The sequence below is a fragment of the Saccostrea echinata genome, unplaced genomic scaffold (genome assembly GCF_033153115.1).
Source record: "Saccostrea echinata isolate AGI-Se365-2 ecotype Australia unplaced genomic scaffold, CSIRO_AGI_Sech_v1 ptg000014l, whole genome shotgun sequence".
NCBI lineage: Eukaryota > Metazoa > Mollusca > Bivalvia > Ostreida > Ostreidae > Saccostrea > Saccostrea echinata.
In genome coordinates this window covers 1,032,275-1,057,834 of record NW_026889763.1, presented here as the reverse complement: position 1 = coordinate 1,057,834, position 25,560 = coordinate 1,032,275, and the positions used below count along the sequence as shown (strand labels likewise).

General features: G+C 32.0%; 3 protein-coding genes across 3 annotated transcripts; 2 read left to right on the top strand and 1 right to left on the bottom strand.

Moving 5' to 3' along the window:
- Nucleotides 1-436: 436 nt before the first annotated feature.
- Nucleotides 437-1,163, top strand: LOC133187095 (BBSome-interacting protein 1-like). Its single transcript, XM_061322456.1, has one exon. It carries the CDS (start codon nt 442-444, stop codon nt 667-669), a length of 228 nt encoding a protein of 75 aa, XP_061178440.1. The 5' UTR covers nt 437-441; the 3' UTR covers nt 670-1,163.
- A 5,483-nt stretch (nt 1,164-6,646) lies between these two features.
- On the bottom strand, nt 6,647-11,133 carry LOC133186965 (uncharacterized). The gene is made up of 10 exons (XM_061322344.1): nt 11,022-11,133; nt 9,185-9,281; nt 9,084-9,100; nt 8,858-8,925; nt 8,522-8,686; nt 8,200-8,379; nt 7,791-8,060; nt 7,580-7,652; nt 7,080-7,424; nt 6,647-6,912 (listed from the first exon to the last, which is right to left on the bottom strand). The coding sequence occupies exons 1-10, from the start codon at nt 11,131-11,133 to the stop codon at nt 6,647-6,649; spliced, it is 1,593 nt and encodes a 530-aa protein (XP_061178328.1).
- A 930-nt stretch (nt 11,134-12,063) lies between these two features.
- LOC133186609 (casein kinase I-like) lies at nt 12,064-21,942 on the top strand. The gene is made up of 8 exons (XM_061321838.1): nt 12,064-12,349; nt 12,476-12,582; nt 13,421-13,547; nt 16,324-16,422; nt 16,907-17,125; nt 18,267-18,341; nt 18,743-18,959; nt 19,779-21,942. Exons 1-8 carry the CDS (start codon nt 12,224-12,226, stop codon nt 19,784-19,786), a joined length of 978 nt encoding a protein of 325 aa, XP_061177822.1. The 5' UTR covers nt 12,064-12,223; the 3' UTR covers nt 19,787-21,942.
- The last annotated feature ends 3,618 nt before the right edge of the window (nt 21,943-25,560 follow it).

The window sequence follows — 25,560 nt, the reverse complement described above, 5'->3', positions numbered from 1 at the left end:
CCGAAAACCTTTAACATTTTCTCTAGCTTGTGTAGCATATTGTAAAAAATCTAAATTTAAACTTTTTTTTTAAAGAAAACTAAACATGATTGTAGCAAACCACCAGACATACCAACTTTTCTATAATCACATAATTATCTAATACTGTCCATAATTCAATATAATATACAATTAAGGTTTATTATAATAGGATAGTTTAACCTGTTTATAATCAATTTATATAACTATGATTCAGTGTATTCAAAATTTCTTAATTCTTTCCAAATCAGATTGTTATTAATAAGGAAGTAAAGAATAGGGCTAATATGTCAGATCTGGGATGCTATAAAAATTTATTTATCATATAAAATGGATTGTACATGTAATTCATCTTAAAACATGACTGTACTCCTAGTAAGATTTTTGTAACTTGGAATTATTTTCTTGTCTTGTAGAACCAAAATGCCAGAAACAAAACAACAGATTAAAGAAGTCCTTCCCAAACAAGGACTCCTATACCAAGAAGACATGCCAACAGTGGTTTTGTGTAAGCCTAAAATTCTTCCTTTGAAGTCAGTGACACTAGAAAAATTGGAGCGTATGCAGCGTGAAGCGCAGGACACTGTTAAGCAACAAGAAGCGCAGCAGCAGCATGGGGACAAACAGGACTTTTTTAGTGATTATTCTTAGTTGAGGAACGACGTAGTGATTTTCTTAATGGGGACAAACAAGACTTCTTCAGTTATTATTCATAGTTGGGGGACATCTTGAATGGGACAAACAGGACTTTTTTTAATGTTTATTTGTAGTTGGAGAATGTCGAAGTGATTTTCTAATGGGAATGAGCAGGACTTCTACGGTGACTTTTCAGGATTCAAACGTGCTATAGTACGTGATTTTTTGCCTGAGAAATCTTTCAGAAATCTTGATGTTTTACATGTACGATACATAACAACAGTTTTATTCTGTTGACTTGTATATTCTAAATTTATGGGGGAAAATAGAATTAACAATTGTATTGTTTGATTTCAAGAACTCTGAATATGCTTGTCCATTTTTCTTTGTTTACAAAGCATCCTAAGTAAAATACATTATTGTTTCATTGGTATGCCTCTGTATAGATTCGTATTTTATGATGTTTATAATATATCTATGAGAAAAAAAATACATCCAAGCAATTATCAGTTTTGTCTTTGATTTGTTATACTTGTTGTTTACATTATCATTGAATTAAGTAGTACATTTATGTACATTGCATGACTTTGATCTACATGTACAAAGTATCCCTGATCTACAAGTACAAGGTATCCCTGGAGTACAGATACCTGAGGCCTGTTCAACAGAGCGAACATTCGTGAACATTTCTGTTGGAGGGATAAGGTATTTAGGCGAGTGCTCATGAACGTTTGCTCTGTTGAACAGGCCTCTGGCTTGCTTGTGGTTAATTTAATTTAATTTATGCATAAGGGGCGAAGCCAGTTATGTCTAAATTATCCCATGTTTCCAACTATCGTTTATGCATACCCAACAAACTAGACAGTGATTCCTTATATTTACATTTATATGTGAAATAAAATTGTAAATATAATTTTTTGAAAATGCTTTCTAATAGATTTTAAATATACATGTACAAGGCCTCATATGTTAATTTCAATAGTCCCCACCCACTGACGTCAGACACAAACACAGCTGCATGAGATTGACATGCATATGAGCTCCTGACCTTTCACGTGGTAAAATAAACATTCTGGTTGAATGATCAAGAAATCAACTCACCTAACTTTCAAAGAGTTATCACAGAGAAAACAAGCAAATTCAAAGAATTGTGGCCCCCCTCTTTCGGTGTCTTAGTGGATGGGATGCCATTATTTATGGCATATTGTAACTGTTTTGTTTGTGTGTCCTGTCTTGTCTGTGCATCAATACCTAAATTATTGAATTAATAATAGTTATGGCAAAGATTAAGCTTATATCTTCTCAAAACTATATCAAACTTCAACATCAAGGTCATGAGGTCAAATATCATAATACAATCCGAAAGGTCTTGACACAATTAATGCATATTTGAAAAAATATCAAAAACCAAAGTGTACAGTTGGAAAGGTCTTGACACAGGTAATGCACATGTCAAATGTAAATGTTGTATCTTCTCTCAATCAAAAGTTATCAGCAATGTTAACATTTTTTGAAAATTAGATCAAACATGAAGGTCATAGGTTAAAAAATCAAGTACATTTGGAAATGCTTGTCACAGGTAATACATGTGTCAAATCTGAATGCCCTATCTTTGCGCCTTCGAAAGTTAGCAAACTGATAAAATGTTTGAAAATTAGGTCAATCTTGAAGGTCAAGGTCATGGGGTCAAATATAGCATATTCGGAAGCATTTTGACACAGGTAATGCAATTGTCAAATATGAACACCCTATCATATGTCATTCAAAAGTAATCACCAAATTTAAAATTTTTTGAAAATTATGTCAAACATGAAGGTCAAGGGGTTTAAAATCATTTCATGCTTGGAAACATCTTGCCACAGGTAATGCACATGCCCAATATTAAAGCCCTATTTTTTCTCAAAAGTTATAAGCAATAATAAAATTTTTGAAAAGTAGGTCAAACTTCAAGGTCAAGGACATGGGTCAAAAACCATGATATATTTGGAAAGGTCTTGTCACAGGAGATGTACACATGTAATAGGAAAGCCCTATCTTTTCTCATTTAAATATTATGACCAATATAATGTTGAAATATTTGAAAAGTATGTCAAACTTCAAAGTCAAGGGATCAAAAATCATGTTGTATTTTAAAGGGTCTAGTAACAGGTAATGTACATGTCAGATATGAAAGCCCTACCTCTTCTCAATCAAAAGTTATAACCAAAGATAATTTTTTTGAAAAGTAGGTCAAACTTCAAGGTCAAGGTCTCGGGGTAAAAAATCATACTTTATTTGGAAACGTTTTGTCATAGGTAATATTACACATGTTTAATATGAAAGCCCTATCTCTTCCCATTCAAAAGTTATGACCTTTTTAAAGTAATGTTAACATTTTTGAAAAGTGGGTCAAACTTCAAGGTCACGGGGTCAAAAATTATAGTATATTTTGAAAGGTCTTGTCACAGGTAATATATATGTGAAATATAAAAAGCCCTATCTCTTCTCATTCAAAAGTTATGACAAAGGTTAAAGTTTTTGTGACAAACAGACTGACAGACAGACAAATGAGATTTAATGTCCCCTCGCTTTTGGGAAAGCGGGGGGCAACAATTAGAAATGGAAATATATGTATACATATCACCCTCGATTAATCACTAGATTTTTAGAACATCTTGGAAATATTGAATCCCAAATTATACATTTGGTTATGTAACTGTGAGATAAAAAAAATATGTGTGCTCCTTTAAAAGTTATTTTTGTACCCCGCTTTCATGACACATTTTGATCATTCGTCTGTCCGTCTGTTTGTCTGTCACAAATACTTTAACTTTGGTCATAACTTTTGATTGAGAAAAGATAGGGCTTGCATATTTCACACATACATTACCAGTGACAAGATCTTTCCAAATATACTATGATTTTGAATTTTGGCCTACTTTTCAAAATTTTAAAGATTACTTTTACCTTGGTCATAACTTTTGACTAAGAAAAGATAGGGCTTTCATATTTAACATGTACATTACCTTTGACAAGTTTTTTTTCCAAATATACTATGATTTTTAACCCTGTGACCTTGACCTTGAAGTTTGACCTACTTTAAAAAAATTAAAGATATTGGTTATAACTTTTAAATGAGAAAAGTGATAGGACTTTCACATTTTACATGTACATTACCTTTGACAAGTTTTTTTCCCCAAATATACTATGATTTTTAACCCTGTGACCTTGACCTTGAAGTTTGACCTACTTTAAAAAAATTAAGATATTGGTTATAACTTTTAAATGAGAAAAGTGATAGGACTTTCACATTTTACATGTACATTACCTTTGACAAGGTTTTTCCAAATATACCATGCTTTTTAACCCTGTGACCTTAACCTTGAAGCATGGTCTACTTTTCACAAATTATAATATTGGTTATAACTTTTAAATGAGAGAAGATAGAGTATTTATATTTGACATGTGTATTACCTATGACAAGATGTTTCTGAACATGCTACGATCTTTGACCCGTGACCTTGAGGTTTGACCTAATGTTCAAAAAATTAACACTGGTCATAACATTTGAATGACAGAAGATAGGGCATTCACAATCTAATTAAAATTAGATGTTCCGAATCCGCCACCGCTTCTCTGAGAAGCGGTAGCGGATTCGGAACATCTAATTTTAATTAGATTGGGGCATTCATATTTGACAAGTGCATTACCTGCATGTGACAAGAAGTTTCGAAATGTACTAAGATACTTGACCCTGTGACCTTGAGGTTTGACCTTATTTTCAAAAATTTATCTTTGGTGATAACATTTGAATGACAGAAGATAGGGCATTCATATTTGTCATGTCCATTACCTGTTTCAAGACCCTTCCAAATGTACTCTGGTTTTTGACCTCATGACCTTGACCTATAAGTTTAACCTACAGTCTTTGTTATATTTTTATAATGGTCAGAACTTTTGAATGAGAGAAGACATGGTTTTCATATTTTACCTATACATTACCTATGACAATACCTTCCAGAAAGGTATATCATTTTTTGATTTCATGACCTTGATCTAGAATTTTGAAGGACACACAGACAAGGCAGTTACAATATGCCATGAATAATATTATTGCATCCCAACCACTAAGACACCGTAAACGGGGGACCACAATTCTTTGAATTTGTTTGTTGATTTTTATGGCAAATTTCAATTCAAGGAATGCATAAAAAAAAGAAATTTTAAAGATTTTTTCTTTATGCCCCTGGCCCACCCTTCCTTTTTTCAATTAATAAAAAATTATACAATACAAATGAAAAATTATACAATACAAATGAAAAATTATACAATACAAATGAAAAATTATGCAATACAAATAAAAAATTATAGAATACAAATAAACATTACACAATACAAACGGAAAATTATACAATGCAAATGGAAAATTATAGAATATAAATGGAAAATTATACTAGACAAATGGAAAAGATCGAATATTGCAACGTTTTGACATGCCATAAGTCGGTGCCGAGATGATTTCTTCTTGCAAAACAAATTGACTGTTCAAGACGGCAAAAATTTCTTGATATTTATATTAAACTTTTCCTTTCTGCAATAGCTGCATGCAACCTCAATTCCCGCGCTAACAGATAAAGGAAAACATTAATTTTTTTTTCTTTAGAGATGTATAAATCATCATATATAGTAGGTTTAGTTACGTTAATATTTGATCATTGATATTGTGTGTCATTGATTGAACATATGTAGCACAACTACACAGGTGGGTAATAATTAACTGTAGTTTTCAAAAGAAATAAATGGGATAAAATGAAGCGGATGGTAAATATATATAAATGAATTGTATTAGGCCTAATATATTAGTTTGCATGCATATTTTCAGTGCACCTTAATGACGTACATTTTACAGGCTTGTAGGAAGTAATTTATCATACGTCAAATGCGAATTAATTAAGACTCTAATTAGAAATTATATTAATATGAGGTTAGAAATTTTCGTCTTGACGATTTAAAAAATTATTCTCAATGATTATTTTATCATTTTGTTTAGCATTATAAGACAATAAAATTTGAACAATTCTGCATGATGTGAAAAAATCATGGAAAGTGGGCTTAAAATTGACCTCACAATAAGTTTTTATGATTTACTGATAGGTCGGACCATAACAATGTCGGACTATAACAATGTCGGACCATAACAAACTAGGACTACCCAAAGTCGGACTATAAGGAAATCGGACTATAACAAACTCGGACCATAGGATTATTTTTACTAATTAATTAAGTTATATTTATTTCGAAGACTTTTTTATGATTTCCAAAGAGTATGAAGGTATACTGACCTTAAAAACGTTGAATTGTACTATAACGTACGCGTACGTTAGTAAGTGGACTGCATATGATAATTGATAAAAGGTTATGTTGCCCTATAGTATATTTCTTATGCGTTATACTGTTATATAGGCCTTATATTACTTACACAATGTTGTTCTCATTTTATTTTGTTAGGCCAGAGTTACATGTTTGTGTACCTGGTTATTCTCATCATTCTCATTAACCAGAATTGCCTCTGTATATTTCGTAGTGAAGCTGCAGCATAGTTTGTTGACTTGAACTATAGACCGTTTCACAATAACTGCGGTACTACTCTTTTGCAGGGCAAAAATATATATTTTTTGGTGAAATATGACGTAAAAATTTTATATAATTTATGCACTGATTGAAAAGGCAGTTTTAAAACCTTATTAAAGCCTCAAATTGTAATGAAGGAAAACTAACAAAAAAGTGTGTTTCAATCAATTTATTTTCATTGCAAACAAAGTTTGAAACCAAATAAATAAAGCAAGCACATTATATGGTCAACGTTTAACTGTATCAAATAATTGTCACTGGTGTAAATATCACACAGTCAACACTTGGGAGTCACGATCACAACACTATAGAACTATTCATTGTTCGTTAACACATATGTACACATGTCACATGGCACAATCACAAGCACAACACCAAAGAACTAGTCGTTGTTTGGGCCATATACACCACCACACTCCCGCAACAGTTGGGATGCTGTGAGCTCTCCGTTGGTATAACGGTCCCAAGCTTCGTGTAGCCGGCAAGTGAGGTCCTGGTACCTCCTACGTTGGCAACGGAGAATCTGTTCCTCTGACACAAGTCGGACAGTCAAGTCCACCAATCGCGCCTCACGCTGAAGAGCAGGCACAAGGATGTAGAAGGCGGCATTGGCTTTACCGATGTCTGCATTGATCCTGGTATGCCAACCTGAAATATGTAAATTAAAAAATAAATAAAAGAATACAGAAATCATATTCAAAGATATTTTTTATTACATGTATATGTTCTTAAGAATTTTTTAAATATCTTTTTTTAATGAGGCTGTTATCTTATATTATTACCATCACATAATTTAAGAGAAATATTTAGCTTACCTTCTACATCGTTGTTTGTCCTGACATTGGTCTGGAAGATACTCCAGTTCCTGGGCTGCCAAACCGCACTTCCAATCCAGTTGCTGTCCATGTATGCCACAAGCTGCTGCAGTTCCTGGGATGTTGCTCTGGCTGATAGTCGGTCAAAAGCGGGCTGAATGTCTGCAGATGGCAGAAAGGGCAGTGCCATCAAAGACCTGATGTACCTATATTCAGCACCACGTTTGGTATATGTCGTCCTCAGTCCTAATTCCTGCACTTTCCGCCACACTGCCTGGCCAAAGTGAAAAGCACATCCTTTGATAAGTGTGTTGGGGAATTCCTCGCGGATGGCTTTCCATGCACCTAAAAAATAATTCAATATAATTAATGAAAACAATCTTCTTCATAATTAAAAAAATCTTTTGCTATTTTAAGATATAAATTAAAATGTATTTAATATTAATAATTTTTCTCTATATTTCAATATTTTAAAATTCATAAGCTAAAAATTCTGATACCTTTCTCAAAGTCGACCACAAAGGTCTGCACCTGTGGTACACCAGGGATGATTTCCTTGAGCTTCTTGAATATCTGAAATTAAGATAAAAGTAGATTTATTCAAGATAAAAACTACCTTAGACAGTAATTATTTTAAACAAAATAAATTATTTATTTATGTTTAATCTAGAACGTTTTCTTTAAATATACAAACAATTTAGGAAAACTTACTGCAGCATAATCCCTGCTTTTCCTCCTAGACATGAGACAGAAGACAAGTGGAACTTGTTTGTAACTGTCTCCTCTGCACACAAATGCATGGATGGACCACAGCTGCTGGAATGGTCTGGCGAGGATCTTAAATGTACCATCACAGAACCACCTTCTAGCCTGCTGCAGGATCCTGAGCTGGTTTGGTGTGGAGAACACAAGGTGCCTCTCAGTATCCACATGTATGTCTCCAACAAGGAAGTCCTGGCACTGCAGGTAGTCTGTGTCAATCTGTTGAAATTGAAAGCAAATTGTAAGGGAATAAATCAGACAAGTGTGCTCAGAAATAAATTACGTAGAAACACATATAGTCATCAGTATACTCAAAATCTATCATATCAGATACTATCATATATTAAAAGATATTTACAATGAACTCCAAGTCCCTTGGCTCTGCTGGCCTCAGATCCTCACGGATTCTGTTGGCCAGCCTCTGCAAGTTGCGGACATTGGGTAGCTGGTGGTCATCTTCTTCAATCAAATCCAGCATGGCATCCTCTACGACTCTACGTGCTGGCTTGTGGATATCTTGAACACACTGTGATTTAACCTGCAATAAATAATTTTTCTTTAATACATTATGTACATTATGTATGAAATTTTTAAAATAAAAAAATCATTTGCTACTTATGTAACATATCTTTGTTGAATTAAAAAAGATATTAATTAACATGATTAATAAGTACACCTACCTCTTTCCAAACTTGCACTTTCTTTAAGGCTCCTTTATCTGCCTGGTGGATGTGGGCTCTTGAGTTGGCCTTGAAAGTGTCCCCCTTCTGTGAGATGGTTGCAGGGCAGTTAACTGTCTTTGACCTCTTTGAACACCTCCAATATGTGAAGTCACCTTTGGAAACCTGTATAATTTATTCAAAATATTTTACTTTGTTATTTGCTTAATGTTATATTAGCATTATATTATATTATATATTTATTATTATCATTACATTTTTATATTAAAATTGGTCAAATATGTATAGTTTACATATATTAATATTTATATTATAAGCAAATGACTCAATTAGTACCTTTTTAACGAACTCATAACCATCACTGCTGACTAGCTTTCTTTTCCCACGTTGTGACCCCTGATCCACTGCAAAAAGATAAAAAATAATTATACTGAAGTAAAACAAAATTTAAAGTTAATTTTACTTTATTATTATTATTATTATTATTATTCACTGTAAAAATCCTTTGGACGAGGCATGAATATTTGACAATGTTTTTTTTTTTTGTATATATAAAACTTACTTATTTCCAATGTGGTCCTAAGATATTACAAGTTGATTATATATGACTTAGACAGCATAGACAAAAATAAAATTGAACATCTTATATTTAAGTGAAAATACCTGATGGTCTCTTCCTCATTCCTTTTACAGATGGTGCAGGTGAAATTAATAGTAATTTCAGATCTTATCATGTCACGGTACTCTCGCTGGGATATCCCTAAAGAATAAGTTAAACTATATGAATAAAGGCGTAATTAATTATTTACAAATTAAGATGTGATATTTTAGATTGATAATATTATCTTTCAACTTGTCCACATCATATTGATAAACTTAGTTTTTGGACATATTTTATATTTACATATAATTATACCAAACAAATTTACATTTATAAGTTTAAGCATAATAATCAACAATTAACTTACATATTCATACTAAGACTGCATATTGAGAGAAAAATTTGGATACGATACAATAATAATTTTAATGAATAACCAGGGTTGTCCCAAAGACCCGGGGCCTGGGGAATTTTCCCACCTACATCAATGATGAAATTCCCCGGTTATTTCGGTATTCCCCCTAAACTCTCCAAACCCTGAATAATATTGATATACAGGCCATGGTAGTCAAACCATTATTTTCAATGTACAAAAAAAGGCAACATGCTTGCAATTGCAAATGTTTTAAATGAGTTGTGAGGTAACAAATTAATGGTTTTAAAACTGGGGGAAACTTTATAATTAAATACATTTTGTGACAGGGTGAATATATTTTACATTCTATTTTCACTGTGTTTATTTTCTATTTTAATGTAAATTTTATTATTCTATACTAAGATGTTTGTTGTATTGTATAATTATGGTATACTCATTGCATAAAATTGGTCAAATATGTTTAGTTTATCATTTTAATATTTAAAGTTCAAGTTTTTTATTTCTTTGCGTCATACGACACATCAGATTACCTATATTAATAACCAAACATATATACATATATACAATATTGTAAAATATTGTAAAATATAACAAAATGAGAGTGAGCATAATCAATAAATAGCAAGTAAACTATGTAGAAAGTGTTTTCTAACAGGCAATTGTAATTAAAAAATACTTAAAAATTTACAAATGTTTCATTCTTTAGTGGAAGCTTGATATTAATATTTTCCAAGGTTACAAAGTTCCTTTATATTTTGTACACTTAGAAGTTGAATTAATTTCCAAACACTGGATTTCTTATAATACTTTTTCGATAACATTCAATTAAAGAGCACATTTTACATAATCTTTTTTTTTCTAATTTAGATCATTAACATATCTACCAGTTTCAACATTTAGATTATGTGCAGATAATCTAATTCTAGCAATTTGTATTTGGTACATATAATTAATAGGTTTACGCAAGTAATATTGTATACCAAAATTATTTCAAAGGAGATATTTCTATATAAAAAAAAATCTATTTCATATTTAATGACTTATCACATAATTTTTTAATTCAGAAAAAAAAGCAAAGTAATACTTATAAGCCAATTTGAACAAATAGTTAAGATGCTTTTGGCAAAACAATTTTTAAAATATCCTGATTTTATTTTCAACGCATTTATAAGACACTCTGTGCTGTTCTATATGTATTTTTCACAATAATACAGTGTTTAAATTAAAGAAAAACTACAGAACATTCTAAAAAGTTTACATCTGCATATAAATATACATAAATAATTATTCCAAATTGAGTACAACAGAAAATAATATGTTTCATATGCTATACATGCATGTCTTTCCCTTCCATCAATATACTTGTATAGATATATATATATATATAACATATTTAGTCATAAATACACATTTTCAGGAATTCTAATCAATCAGATAATTAACTAATTATATTTATCGGTATTTTTTTTTTCAGTTTTTCAATTTAAATAATATATTACATAATATAACATATCTTCACTTACCTGTATCACAGATTCTGTGCTGCCAGCGATTGCAACCATCGCACAGTAGTGCATGTTGTCTTGCAGATACTTTTCTCGTACACGCAACACACCGGTCGCTGATGGAATCCATGGTCGAAATGATTGCATTTTAGTTGAAAACCCAAATTCCACGGAAGATCAAAGAACTTTTTTCATAATTAATATGCTCGTCATTAAAGTAGTTAAGTATCCGCCAGTCGGATGCATGCGGTAATTGTTTATCTAAGACTTATCCATGTTTTGACAATGACCCAATTAATTACGCTTATAACCTGTTTGAAGAAATATACCTATCATTGGATTCATTCATTTATTTATTCCGTTTATTTAATAAATATATATACGGTAGTCCGACTTTGTTATAGTCCGACTTCGTTATGGTCCGACTCTGTTATAGTCCGACATTGTTATGGTCCGTCTTATCTGTCAACGGTTTTTATAAAAATTGGTTTTTCAATGAAATATATAGTGTAAAAATGCTATATTAGACTCACTTATGGCCATATACTGTAGCTATGTTTTATACCGGCAAATTATGGGGGGGGGGGGACTCTCTATATAGGAGTAATAAACAAATGTCATTAGAATCTGCATCTCGGTCGTAATTAATATATTGTGATTTTTTAAACAAGAAATGTAGATCGAAGTGGTAATTAAGAGATCAAAAGTAAAGAAAGTTATTTAACAATCATTAAAAAGTGGGTGGGTCATCGTAGAATCACGGTCCTGTCCACAAGTACCTGTGTTTTCTTACTATTTTTTCCGCCAAAATGCTAATTTAATATTATAGTCTAAGTCCTATGCCTGGCACAATGTAGCTATAGTTATATTTCACACGTAAATTGTGATTGAAAGAAGTACAACGGGCACTTGTTAGTGATGGTCAAAATATTAAAAAACACTAATTAAACTTTAATTTCGGCTGCCTAGCGACCAGCACATATTCGGAAACAACCCCTAGCAACAATGCCGCCGATCAGCTGTTTTGAGTTAAGATAATTTCCCATAATGCACAGCGACTTTCTTCTTTGTTGTGAATGTGTCACAACTCGACATTTCTTTGTTTTGGGTTCGTGACTAATAACTGTGAATGTACCTCAGAAAAATGAACCAAGTTATTTTATAGTGATAGTCTGTTTTGTTAGTATTGTGTATCATTTGTTAGATTCATCCAGAAAAACATGGCCAGTGCGAAAAGTTCAGCGAAAGGGGAATTTCATGTCGGGGGAAAGTATCGACTTGTGAGAAAAATCGGGAGCGGATCTTTTGGGGACATTTATCTGGCTATGAATATAGCCAATGGAGAGGTTTGTACACTTTGAAGGCCTGAAATCAATTGAGATTACCATTAAGTTAAATATAGACGCTTTGTATTGTTTTGTTTTCCTTGTCCACATTTTTTCATTGTCTGTGTTATATGGTGGCGTTTGCAGGAAGTGGCCGTCAAACTAGAGTCCGTCAAGGCCAGACATCCCCAGCTGATTTACGAGAGCAAGCTATACAAAATTCTCCAGGGAGGTGTAGGCATCCCTCATATACGGTAAACACAACTAAAGTCTTTAGCAAAGAATATGTTCACTAAGTGGTGGATCTAAAATAGAAGGGGGCAGGGCATATGTTTACACATGTTACAATGTTTGAAATATGAATGCATTGTGACATCATATCCTCAAGTCAGTAACAAATAAGTAGATAAATAAACTTAAATACATGTACATTAAAACTTAGACTTTCCATTGATATTGTACTCGCATAGATCATGCATGCAAAATGTTTTTCAATAGAGTTACCTTTTATTCTAATAAATAAATAAATACATAAATAAATATGAATAAAGATAAAAAGGAATATTATAAGGAAATTATTATTTTATAAACATCTGGCTCCTTATCATGTAGGATATCTTTGATCAAGGAATTATTGTGAGGGATATCGTATGCCTTAATTATTAAAACGTACTCCATGCATGCAAACATTGCAAAATTAAAATCAAACACTGCTGTAGTCTGCATGTTTGACAAAGGGTTAACCAGTAATAAAACCCCAAGCTTTTCATAATTTTTGTTTATGTTTTCAATTGAGATAAGTTTTTTCCTTCAATATTTGTTTGCAAATTAATGTAAAATCTATTGAGAAGATAGACACTAGACGAAATTACACGTCAAGTAATAGTAAAGTGATGGAATTACGGTTAAAAAATCATATTGTTTGTAATAAAATTCAACTGAATAGTCCGAAGTCAAATTGAAAGGCAGGTTAAAGACTTGGGTGTAGGCATTGACACTTGTCAAAGTTCTTAAAATTGAGACAGCTGGGTGACCTTAATATATCTATAAACATTTATTAATCAAAATCATGTTTTGTGTTTTTGTTTTTAGATGGTGGGGAGTAGAGAGGGACTACAATGTGTTAGTGATGGATCTCCTAGGCCCAAGCATCGAGGATCTCTTTAACTTCTGTTCTCGGAAGTTTAGTATGAAGACAGTCTTAATGCTGGCTGACCAGGTGAGATGGTGAAAAGAGGCTGCTGCATAATCCGAACATAATACAGTAAAACACGCTTATAGCAGGCCTTTCAAAATATGCTGGTACCCGGTACTTTTACCCAGCTGAAATCATGGTTGTACCGGCCAGAGTATTTGATGGAGACAGATTCAATAACATATATTAAATTAAAATCCCTTCCACTAGGTACATCTTTTTTATAAAAGTGTTTCTAACCTTTTTGAAAGGCCTGCTTAAGTGAAGTGCCAAGGATGAACAATTTTTTGATTTGTTATTTAAAAATGTAATTAGTTATATCCATTAATATTGCAATAACAAAGGGGATTGAAAATCATTTTGCTGTAAGCATGAATTCATTATAAGCATGTTTGCTATATCCATGTTTTACTGTACAGGATATTGGTGAAAGATGGGCTATTGCTCAACTTTTATGAAATACAGTTGGATGTATTAGAGGGGTTACTGAATAATTTTGATGGAATAAAGTTGATTGGTTATGGAGGACTGCTGAACAATTTTAATGTAAACAGTTAAGCATGATATGGAGAAGGGCTTCTTCGCTAGCCAAGGATTTCTGATCCGCTACTCTCCTCACAAACCCTTGGCCTCTGGTACTATCAAAAGTCAGGATTTTTTTCTCGAGTTGTGATCATGGTGATTGGAGTCAATTCATATTTGATCAACTAGCGAATGCTTTTGTAAATGACAATATCTCTGTTTTGGATATATCTTCACTCTTTAGTCTTAGGAATGAAAAACACAGAAACACAAATAAACAACGATCCATTATGATATAACATGCTGTTCTATAAAAAGCTATGGTGTCATCCAACTTTAAGCAGATGTGCACATAAAGTCAGCAGGAATCTATATTGCAGATATAGATTTACACCCTGCATAACAAATAAACATCACTTGATACCTGCTTGTTATTTATTCTTTAAATACTTTTATTTTAAATACGCTTTTTATTTCTGTTGATGATGCAGTATGTCTGTGCAAATGTGGTAAGATTCGAGATCACGTACGTGACATAAACGATCCCAACTTTTGAAAGCACCATAGGCCAAGGGTTTATGAAAAGATTAGCGGATCGGAAACCCTTGGCTAGTGAAGATGAAACAAATGTACTGTAATACAGTTGATTTGTTATAGAGGAGCTTCTAGATATAAATAACTTGAATGTAATAGAGTTGAGTGTGACATAAAGAGGCTGCTGAACACTGAATGAAAAGTTGATTGGTTGTAGAAGGGTCATTGAACAACTTCAGTGTAATTCAGCTACATTTGACAACATTTATGGGATACAATTGATTGGTTGATTATAGAGTAAGTGCTAAATAACATGAATGAAATACAATTGATTGGTTCTAGAGGGGCTGCTTAACAATTTTTGTCATGTTTGTAGAATACAGTTTTTAGGTATGAAATTGCTGCCCAAAACTTTTATGGAATACAATTTATTAGGTATACTGTAGATCACTAAATTTATGTGATGCCTTATTTTCACAAGATTGATGTTTGGTATTCATAAACAAAACAAAATTTTCACGAATTTTGGTTATTGCACTTAATCTTTAATAGTAGAATTTTATGCAAGAATGAAATTTTCATGAGCAGATGGTCTGTGTAATAAGGTGAAAATAAAGTTCTCAGCGAATACGAGGTGATATACAGTAGGCTGAGTGGCTGCTGAACAACTTTAGAGGAGTAGAGTTGGATATGTTTAAATTCAGATCTTCTGTGTCTTGCACTGCAGGGCTTGGAGTAGAGTTGGATATGTTTAAATTCAGATCTTCTGTGTCTTGCACTGCAGGGCTTCAATGCCATGTAACAGATTTTCTACATGTATCAGCGAATTCTGTTTACTGTCACACATACTGTATAGTATCTTGATAGCTTATGTCACACATATAGTTATTTATATGTACTGTATAGTATCTTGGTAGCTTAGTCCTAGCTTGTAACTTTGGCACACTTTCTTATTAGCAATTAAGTTGCTTACTGACAAACAACCAAACAAATAAACACCATAAAAGCATATGAACTAATTTCAGTATTGCCATATTGAGGAAGCTCCTCATATAGAGTAGAAGGGTAGAGGAGAGGTGATCTTATGAGGGGAGGGGGGGGGGATAGGAGAAATGACAAGTTCCCACTGATTTATATGCACCACTTTGTCATATGAGGAGGGTTTTCTGCCAAGTGCCCCCCTCCCCCATGCCTTTCCCTTCTGATTCTTTGGTGACTAAATAGTGTAGTGGATATTTGAAAGTGCATTAGTATATTTGAAGTATAAAATCAAAGTAATTTGCTTTATGACTAAATATTACATCAGACAGTGATGGACACTTTAAATTTGAAGTGTAAATAAGTGAACAGCTTATATATAGGGTCTCTAGAAATAATGGCAAATAAAGAGAAATATGGCATACTAAATTCTTTTATGAATTTTGTTCATTTTTGATATTAGCACATTTAACACATTATTTTAAACTAAAAACAGTATAAGAATGTACATCATCTCAAGCCATGGTCATGTACTTGAAGTTCTCTCCTACCCAGTCAGAATGGTAGAGGATCGTACATTTTGGCTGTGGTTTGCGACGATGAGGACTGTGATTATTTCATCATGTGTTGTTACTTGTATACATATTTATTCCATAGGAGGGAATTTCCCAAAAGTAGTATGACTCATTGGATAATACATATCTGAACTCTGAAAAAAAAATATACATGTAAATAAATATAATTTTGTCTTCTTTTTTTTTTTCAGATGATTAACAGGATCGAGTTTGTTCACAATAAGAATTTCATCCACCGTGACATCAAGCCAGATAACTTCCTCATGGGGATCGGCCGACACTGCAACAAAGTAAACACAGATTATACTTAAAACCAATATTAAATGCCTCGAGTAAAATAAAGCCTTTTATTGCAAAATACACATAAACCAGGAAACTGTTTTTTCTGTTTCAATGGCACTGAAATTTATAGACGTGACACATCCCAAGTTTTTACAGGAAGAAACTGCCAATTATTCAAAGTGTCCTTCAAAGAGACATATTGTGACCCTTAAGATTAAGTACATGTAATTGTTAAGAACTAAGCTGTATGAGTCAGCACAATTTGAGAGGAAGTGATACATATGGTAACTGAAATATGCAAGGAAAAATATCGGGGGTTATCCTAAAAATTTCTGACAAGGATCCAAATGAAAAAAGAAATGGGGTCAAAAATATAATTTGTTTTTCAATAAATAAACATTATTCATTTTAATAGGAGAAAAAAATTAGCTGAGCATTTAAAAATATTCTGCTCTAGAATTAAATATTTATATATTATGGCTTTTTTTTCAGGTCTATTTGATAGATTTTGGCTTAGCTAAAAAATATCGAGACAGTCGTACAAGACAGCACATTCAGTATCGAGAGGATAAAAATCTGACGGGGACAGCTCGATATGCTAGCATTAATGCTCACCTGGGTATAGAACAGAGCCGCAGGGATGATATGGAGTCCTTAGGTTATGTTTTGATGTATTTTAACAGAGGTTCCCTCCCTTGGCAAGGGTTAAAGGTTAGTTTGAAATGTTGATATCAAATATTAATGATTTATAGGCCTTGATCATAAATATCTGCATGCATGTATTATTCTATAACTTAATTTACTTGAAATGACATTAAAAATTCTTTTTCGGGAGAAAGATATTGAGTTACATGTGTATTTTGAACAAATATATTTGGAAAATACCAATACTGTTTGTCAATGTGATAATATTTACTTTTCAAACCGTATCAACAAGTTTTAGCTCACCTGTTTGTCCGTCATCTTTCTGTCTGGCATTTGTCTGTGAATTTTTCAAAATGTTTTCATCTCAAAGAACAAGAGGAGCAATTTCAGCAACTCCAAACTTGCATCCTTGAGTAAATGGGTGCATATTTGTACAAATAAGAAACTCATCAGAATGGAGATAATGGAGATAAGAAATAGTTAAAAATAGAGTTTGATCATACAAATTCATCTCAAGAATCACCGAGCAAGAGAGAAAGCAAAAACCTAGAAGAACACTTTCTTTATATGTAATGTAGACTCAGATTTAAACAAATCATGACCCAATGGACTTGATGGGGGGGGGGGATTAAATGGTCAAAGATTTGAATTGGAAACTCTTTTAAAATTCTCTTCTCAAGAAGATTATGGCCACAGTAAGTTAAAATTGTATGTAAGCATCCTCATATAGTGTCAGTGTATTCAATTTTGGTCAAACCATGCCCCCTCCTCCTCCCCATCTTGGATGGAGCTACACCAGGGGCTCCAATTTTGTTGTAGGAATAGAAAGTCAAAATATTTTTAAGCTTCTTCTTTTCAAGAACAACTTGGCTACAATTAGTCACATACACAAACATCTGCATATTGTGTTGACCTTGGTGATATCAAGGTTCATGGTGCTTGGATGGAACTGCAATAATGCTCGAAATTTAATATTAAAAAATTGTTTAAATAAAATTTATCTTAAGTATCTTCTTCAGCTTAAAAGTAAGACTACAAATGATTAAACTAACATACAACATCCCTGATTTTGGGAAGTCTTTGCATTAGGAGCCAGGGTAAAAGAAAAGAGATGGGTAATTCAGGTGAGCATTATGGCCCATGGGCCTCTTGTACCTGGTAATTAAGATCCTACTTCTTAAATATCTTGGCATTACCATTAATGTAGGCTGGAACTAAGAAACAGAAATATGAAAAGATCAGCGAGAAGAAAATGTCAACCCCAGTGGAGGTGTTATGCAAGGTAGGGCATGAATTATCAGTAACAAAGAAGTTAGCCAATAGGGCATTGATTATTTATCAGACCATCTGTATAAATATCTGAGTTTGCCTTCTTTCCTGTCCTTAGATGTAAATATGTAGATAGGAATAAGACTTTTTTTTTCACAATGAAAAATATATGACAGAGGTTGACTTGGTCTCCCTTGATATTTATAATAACATATCAATCTGCCAGAAAAATTGCTCTGGGAATTTTTATGCTGGCTAAAAAATACTAGATTTTATGTATTAAAAAAAATATTATTGAGAGGAAAAGACCTGAGTCAGTTTAATTTATTCACCATGTTGGAGCTAACAACTTTTTTTAGTACTTTCATCTTCTGTTTAAGTCCAATATTTCATGTATATGATTATTTTGAACAGGGGTACCCTGCAGAATTTGCCATGTACCTGAATTACACGAGAGGCCTGAGATTCGAGGAAGCCCCTGACTACATGTATCTACGACAGTTATATCGAATTCTCTTCAGAACATTGAATTATCAGTATGATTACGTGTTTGACTGGACCATGCTCAAGCAGAAGGCAGCAAATTCAGCCACTGTCATGAATGGAGGGACCACCCACATGGCCACTGCTGGTTAGTTTTAGTACAGGACTGGGTTTCTCAAAACCATGTATAGCGCTAACCACTAATTAAATCCCTTATCCAGTGGATAACTGTTAACCATTGGTTAAATTCTGTTACTCAAATTTTATCCACGTGTGTAATTTCACTATCGAGCGGTTAAATAATTGCCATAGTTAGCCAGTCCACAGAGGTGGGTTAAGTCTCTTATTCAGTAACTAGGGCTTCCTTGTTATTATTTGTTGTAAAACTTGGAGGATAACAAAAGAAACAAAAGGTTTATAGACATTTTAATCATGAATTTGATGTTGATGAGTACCCAAAAAGACACAAATATTCTTAGAACATGGTGTAGTAAATGACAACCCTAATAGAACCACAATTATATCACTCAGTCAAAAGAGATAGTGCCTCCTTTCAGTCATGAATTAGGTTGAAATGGCTTTGCAGCATTATTGAAGAGGGCATAACAGGGGTTATTTCTCATCCTCGTGTTTCTATTGTGTAATGTTTTCTTTTTAAATCACTTGTCTAAATATGAAACTGACCCAGAAAGAATTGATGTTTCTATAAACAAGAATCTTTTATTTATCTTTTTTTGCACCTTTTGATTCAACTTACAAGTTTCAACTTCCCCAAAAAGTTTATGTTTAGTTACATGTAGATAAAAATAATTTCCATTCCCACTTATATTACTGGTAATATTATATTATCCAGAAAGAGTGGTTCTAAACTAATTGAAATATTGTACTTGTACATGTATGTAAAAATGTGTTTTTGTGAATTTTAATATAAGCAGATGTAACTGAATATCAATAATCTTGATTACAGGGCGCTGAAGAAAAAGAAATCAAAGAAAAAAGGCATCAACAGATCAAGACATATTGAAATCAAAACCTTCTTCTCGTACCACCTTTGGCTGGTTTATCCCAATTTAAAAGGTCGTATGACCCTACAAATTGTCTGGTGATATTGGACAGTGTGTGATTTTGAAGAGACTGCTCTCCATTTTAAAGAAGCAATGCTGATATATGTGTGATTCTGGTCTTGAAGACTCTAAAAGTGTGTAAAATTGGGTACATATACATTGTATTTATTTGTATTCATTTGTGCTAAAAGTTGGCTTTCTTATCCAGGGAGTGGTTGTGCTATTCAAGTTTCTGAATATTTGTTGACTACTGTATTATTGATTTTGACCTGATTTTTAGTTCTTTCATTTTCATACATTATGTGTATATTTTTGTTGAAAAAAATATTGGAACTACATGTATATACATATGTACATAAAAGTGGATGGGGTTGCAAAATATTGTGCATTTGAAATTAGATTGGTAGCCTAATTAATTAAATAATTTTGCGATGTAGATACACATGAAATTTGTGTTCGAGTGTAAAAATATATTGTGTACACATTTTTTAATGTCTTGTTGGTAGTACTATTACATTTGTTAAAATTACCACAGTTGAAAGATTTTAAATTGAGAATTATTAGGTTGAAAGATTAAAAAAAAAAGCACTTTTGTTTACATGTATTTATATACATGTGTAAAGATAGGTTGATCTCAGATTTTTCAAAGTATGTGTATGTTTTTTTTTTTTCCCTTGGACTTTTTTTTTTCATATTCATTGGTTTGTTGGCTGTTACTCACTGTTCACTACACAGTATCATATTTCTATTCAATTAAAAAAAATCTAGTAAATGTTATTATCACAGAATGGAAGATCCTGCACAGGTTGTATCATGGCCAGTCATTATTTTGTAAATAATCTATTTTAATATATGTACATTTATTGATTACTGAGAAAACCCCTTGATTTTAAAGTGTTTTATTTGCCAAAAAGATGTGATTCTTTAAGACACATTATAGATCATATAGTGAGATTGAGATTCAAAGTTTGGAAAATGGATCTGCATAGTTCACTTTTTTTGATGTACTGGAAATTTTAAACAAATGTGAGAGAATTTTTTTTCATTGTTTGTATGTGTGTTTTACAATTTTTATATCAGGTTTTGAGATTTACATTTTTTGTGTAACTGCTGGTTTGTATGATAATATTAGCTCTTGTGTGTTTTTCTTTTATTTCCTCATTATTTACAAAAAAATTGATTGCATGTTTTAATTATATGACATGAAGTAGATTCAATGAACATTAGTTTAAATTTAATTTTTCCCAATGGGAGCTTTTAGTGAATGAAAGATAATTATATAACTTTGTTGTAGGTTTGTATGATTAATTACACATGTTCTGGAATGTGAGAATTATTTTGTTAATACATGTATATATTTTTAATTAAATGAAATTCTCCCATAAGCATTCTAATGATGTACATATTCATGTTTGATATGGAGAAAAAAATGTGTGGTTTTGTGGTGTTATAGTTCTTAACAGAGAATTGAGTGTTTGAGATTTATCAAATATGTATATTTTTAAAACCGTGAAATAATCAAATGTGTGTGTATTTTTTATCAACACTTCTTGATCCACTGTGCTTTCATATTTCATTTATCAATTCTTTTAACTTGAAGTCACTCATTTTTCTGAACAACTTTACACTTGTTGATGTTTTGACTTTTTCCCTCTTGATTTTAATGGATGAATTTTTCAACCACTGCCATGAAATATACGTGTAGTGATTTCCCCTTGTTATAACATTGTGATGTACATGTTATAAGGTTCAAAATGTGTTTTCTTCAATATTTTTCCATCTTTACTGCTGATGCCTACTTATACATACATGTATGTTTTACAGAAACTTGTCATTTTTTTTTTCACTTGCTACACAGATACTTTGAGAAATTTTGTTTTGCTCACAATTTTTGCAATGGACACTTTTTTTTTCTTTCGCAATACAAGTTTTCCAGCAGACAATATATTTCCTTTGTTTTGCAATATTTATTTCAAATTGTGCAATATGTGCATATTTTTCAAAGAAAAAAATATTTTAAAAAAAATTCATTGTGCAAATAAGAAGTATAGTGCAACAAAGTATTTTCTCCACTGAAAAGTAATGTTATATATATTAATAAAATAGTTATCATTTTTCCCCAAGAAAAAAATTCTTGTAAACACAATTTTCAAATTTAGGAATTAAAATGATTTCAAACAATTTAGTACAGTTGTAACAATGGGTTGGACTTGAATAACCTCAAGTCACAAACTCTCAAACAGTGATACATGCTGTATATTTTGTGTTAAAGCATTAATAGCATAAGAAAAGTTGGATGCAATTTCATGAGTTTAATGGGTGCCTGGAGTTGCTTCTTTAATCAAAATTTGGGGATTAGTTAATCATGTTATTCAGTTATTTTTTTTTTTTTGTATGCAACACCTACAGGTCAAAACTGTCAGTGAAAATTGTTATAGCAAAAAAAAGTGGAACATTGAAATGTAGAAATCTTGTGAAATAGAAGATTGTCGTTCATGAAAATGTCTTTGATACATGTATTTTCCTGGGATAGATCATACATGTATATGTTATTATTAAATTGTATAATGATTTGAAAATTCAGGTCAATTTAAGTTGTTACCATACTTTTCCTCAGCAGTCATTGGATTATAATTGACATCATGAATAGTATTTTTAAGGGTATTTACAAACCAAAGAGCCAAAAAAATGAAAATGTTTGATGCCTACATTCAACAAATTGTTAATTATTTGTACATGTTTGTTAAGCACATACAATATTCACCAACCTGATTATTTTTTTCCTTCTGATATACCATATTAGATTTTTAAGAATAGAATGCCATGTTATTTACGCTCCTTTTCTTTTTCGTATTTGCTGTGGATACGTCTTGAATTACATATTTTGAAAAGAGAAATACACATGTAATTGCATTGATAAAATTGGCAAAGAATAAGATAAGACACCGTTTGGGCATTGAACCACATGTATGTCTACTTTGAAATAAGATTTGTCATTTCACTTACTTACATTTTGCCAAAATTTCTATTTAACAGTATAAAATGTCTTATAATTTGAGGTATTAAAATTTACTTGGTTGACATACAGTACATAATTTGTAGATTTTAGTTTCCTCTTTATCCCTATGTTGAAGTGATTCTTGTTTGCCCACTTTTTTTCACTGTGTGTCTAGTCTCTATCTTCCAGAATTTATTTGGATTCAAGTGTGAAACTCAAAAAGCAGTGCATTTTGTGGTCACTGATAAAAGGATATTGTCAGTAGTTTTTTTCCCCTTCATTTTTCCTAAAGTCTCATTGCGTAATGTTAAAATTATAGGTAAAGGAAATTGATCATGGTATTGTTCTGATATTAGTGGTTAAAAATACAAATGTATCTTGTTTTTCCTTATAATGACTAGGACTTTGTTGATCAGAAGTCAAGCAAGTTATAAATAAATCTTGAATGATTTAAGTGAATTTTAAGTTGTTCTTTTAAAAACTTTAAATGTGCGACACACATTCTACTCAATATGACAAAGTTTGATAATTCTATGCCTCATGGTATTAAAGTTATGCACCAGACACAAAAAAGCTAACAGACAGACAGACGAATGGACATGAATGCCATTACATCTTAAGAACAGGCGTATAAAAAGTAATAAGTACAATAACTATTATTTATGGTTTTTCACATTTATTCTGAGACAAATACACAAATATGGCATTTTGAAACATTTTCACATCATCATCTCACATATTGATAAATGATTCTACAGTTCATATTTATGATCAGAAAATGTACCACAAAATACTGTATATAGGGAAATTTTCGCCCTGTTTTACTTTCGCCCCTTTCACCCTACTCAAAGGTGGGCAAATTTAAAACGAGGCAAATTCAGAGAACACGGTATAATTTCTTAAACAGAACTGTGACTGGGGCGAATTTAAAATGGGGCAAAATTGCTTGCAAGTGTGAATGGGCGAAAATAACATGGGGCAAAAATAACCCTGTATACAGTATTCAGAGTTAGGAACCATATCTCATAAAACTCCAAAAATGAACACTGTAAAGGTTTCTAATTCAATTTTGGAAAGCAAAAAATCCTGCTGGTACATGTATTTCAAAATCACTGATTTTTTTTTTTCATATTGATTTCATGGATTACTTCAAAATCAGATATTTTCATAGGGTCAAATTTTCGTGGTTTGAGGAAAAAATATTGTTTTGAGGGGATTTGATTTTGTGGGTGAAGAGAAGACTTTATACTGTTGTACGGAATTTTTAAATTTTATGGGGGACATGGATTCATGGCTCCTCAAACCACTTAATCAACAAAAATTAAACCCCAATGAAAATTAGTGATTTCACAGTACGTTTTTACCTAAATCTAGTCAATAACCCAAATTTAGATTTTACAAAAAATTAACAAGGAAAAACAAAAAATAGCATGAAAGGAAAAAAGAAAAATTTGGCAAATACGGATCAGCACCATGAAATCCTATTTCACAACCCAATACACATTCTTGTCATCTATAGCTGGACATGTGTCAATATTGTTCAAAAAGCCACAATAAATATGCAGTGAAGAATACTAATATCTTAATTAAGTTTCCAGTTTTATGAAGTACCAGCTGTATAGCCTTTAAAATCTATATGATTATCACAGTTAAATGATTGATGTGATCATAAGGCAGTCTGAAGGGGTCACATGAGTGGGGGAAAAAAACGGAAGCCCCTGCCCTCTCTCTCTATACTTCCAATATTAAAGGTATACACTTTGTGACAAGCCAAACTGGTTTTCATGTACAGTTGAACTTTGGTATCTCAAATATCAATATCTTGAATACCATGGATATGTCAGATTTGGAAATCCCAAGCATTTTTTATTTATCATGAATATGTATCTTACAAATTCAATATCTTGAATCACAGGATATCACATTGATTTCTGTCTCAATCTTTTCTCCATCAAGTTTGAGATAATAATTAAGGTTTGACTGTAGTCATTCACTTCAGTCTATACCGACAGGACCAAGTTAATTGACATAATTGTAAAATAGATTGCATGGCTTTGCTAAAATACAAACATTTAAAACAAAACAAACTGGTTCTGGTTTTGGAACAAAAACAGCTGCAGATTAAAAGTGTTTCCAACTGGCTTACCCCATTCCCACATGACCCCTTCCCAGTCAGCCACTGTTGAATTAAAATCCACAGTAGCGCTTTACCACATTAATGGTTGGATTATCACAGTTTAAATTAGCACTTACTTTCAAACAATCAATACTTTGTACAAACACAAATCATCATTTTTTCAAGTGTTTTAGAGCTTGATGGAGAACTCATCTTTGAAACAATATGTTCATGTATAATCAACCCATTCTCTACTGGGAATCGACACACTTTAACAAGTTACTTTATATCATTCATGGATGTTTGAAATGGTTCATACATAAACATCAACTAAACTTTTGTTCATGAAGAGTTAAACATATTGATTAAATATTATTAAATATATATGGATGAATTCTTAAACACCTCAGCTGTAGACTCTAAAATTTATATGGGATCAATATTCAGAGAATGACATTGCCAAGTAAACACATAAATATACTTTTCACTGAGAATGAATTCAATAAGTATCCATACATCATATTCAAGAATTATGGGCACTTATTAAATAAAATAAATAACTTTCAAAATA

What these genes read in the sequence shown, in the direction of transcription:
- LOC133187095 (XM_061322456.1), top strand. Translation starts at nt 442, where the DNA reads ATGCCAGAAACAAAACAACAGATTAAAGAAGTCCTTCCCAAACAAGGA.
- LOC133186965 (XM_061322344.1), bottom strand. Translation starts at nt 11,133, where the DNA reads ATGGATTCCATCAGCGACCGGTGTGTTGCGTGTACGAGAAAAGTATCT. An exon ending in AAAGCAGGGATTATGCTGCA is followed by an intron (nt 7,653 to 7,790) that starts GTAAGTTTTCCT and finishes TCTTAATTTCAG; the next exon opens with ATATTCAAGAAGCTCAAGGA. An exon ending in TGTGGTCGACTTTGAGAAAG is followed by an intron (nt 7,425 to 7,579) that starts GTATCAGAATTT and finishes ATTATTTTTTAG; the next exon opens with GTGCATGGAAAGCCATCCGC.
- LOC133186609 (XM_061321838.1), top strand. Translation starts at nt 12,224, where the DNA reads ATGGCCAGTGCGAAAAGTTCAGCGAAAGGGGAATTTCATGTCGGGGGA. An exon ending in TCTTAATGCTGGCTGACCAG is followed by an intron (nt 13,548 to 16,323) that starts GTGAGATGGTGA and finishes TTTTTTTTTCAG; the next exon opens with ATGATTAACAGGATCGAGTT. An exon ending in TCGGCCGACACTGCAACAAA is followed by an intron (nt 16,423 to 16,906) that starts GTAAACACAGAT and finishes CTTTTTTTTCAG; the next exon opens with GTCTATTTGATAGATTTTGG.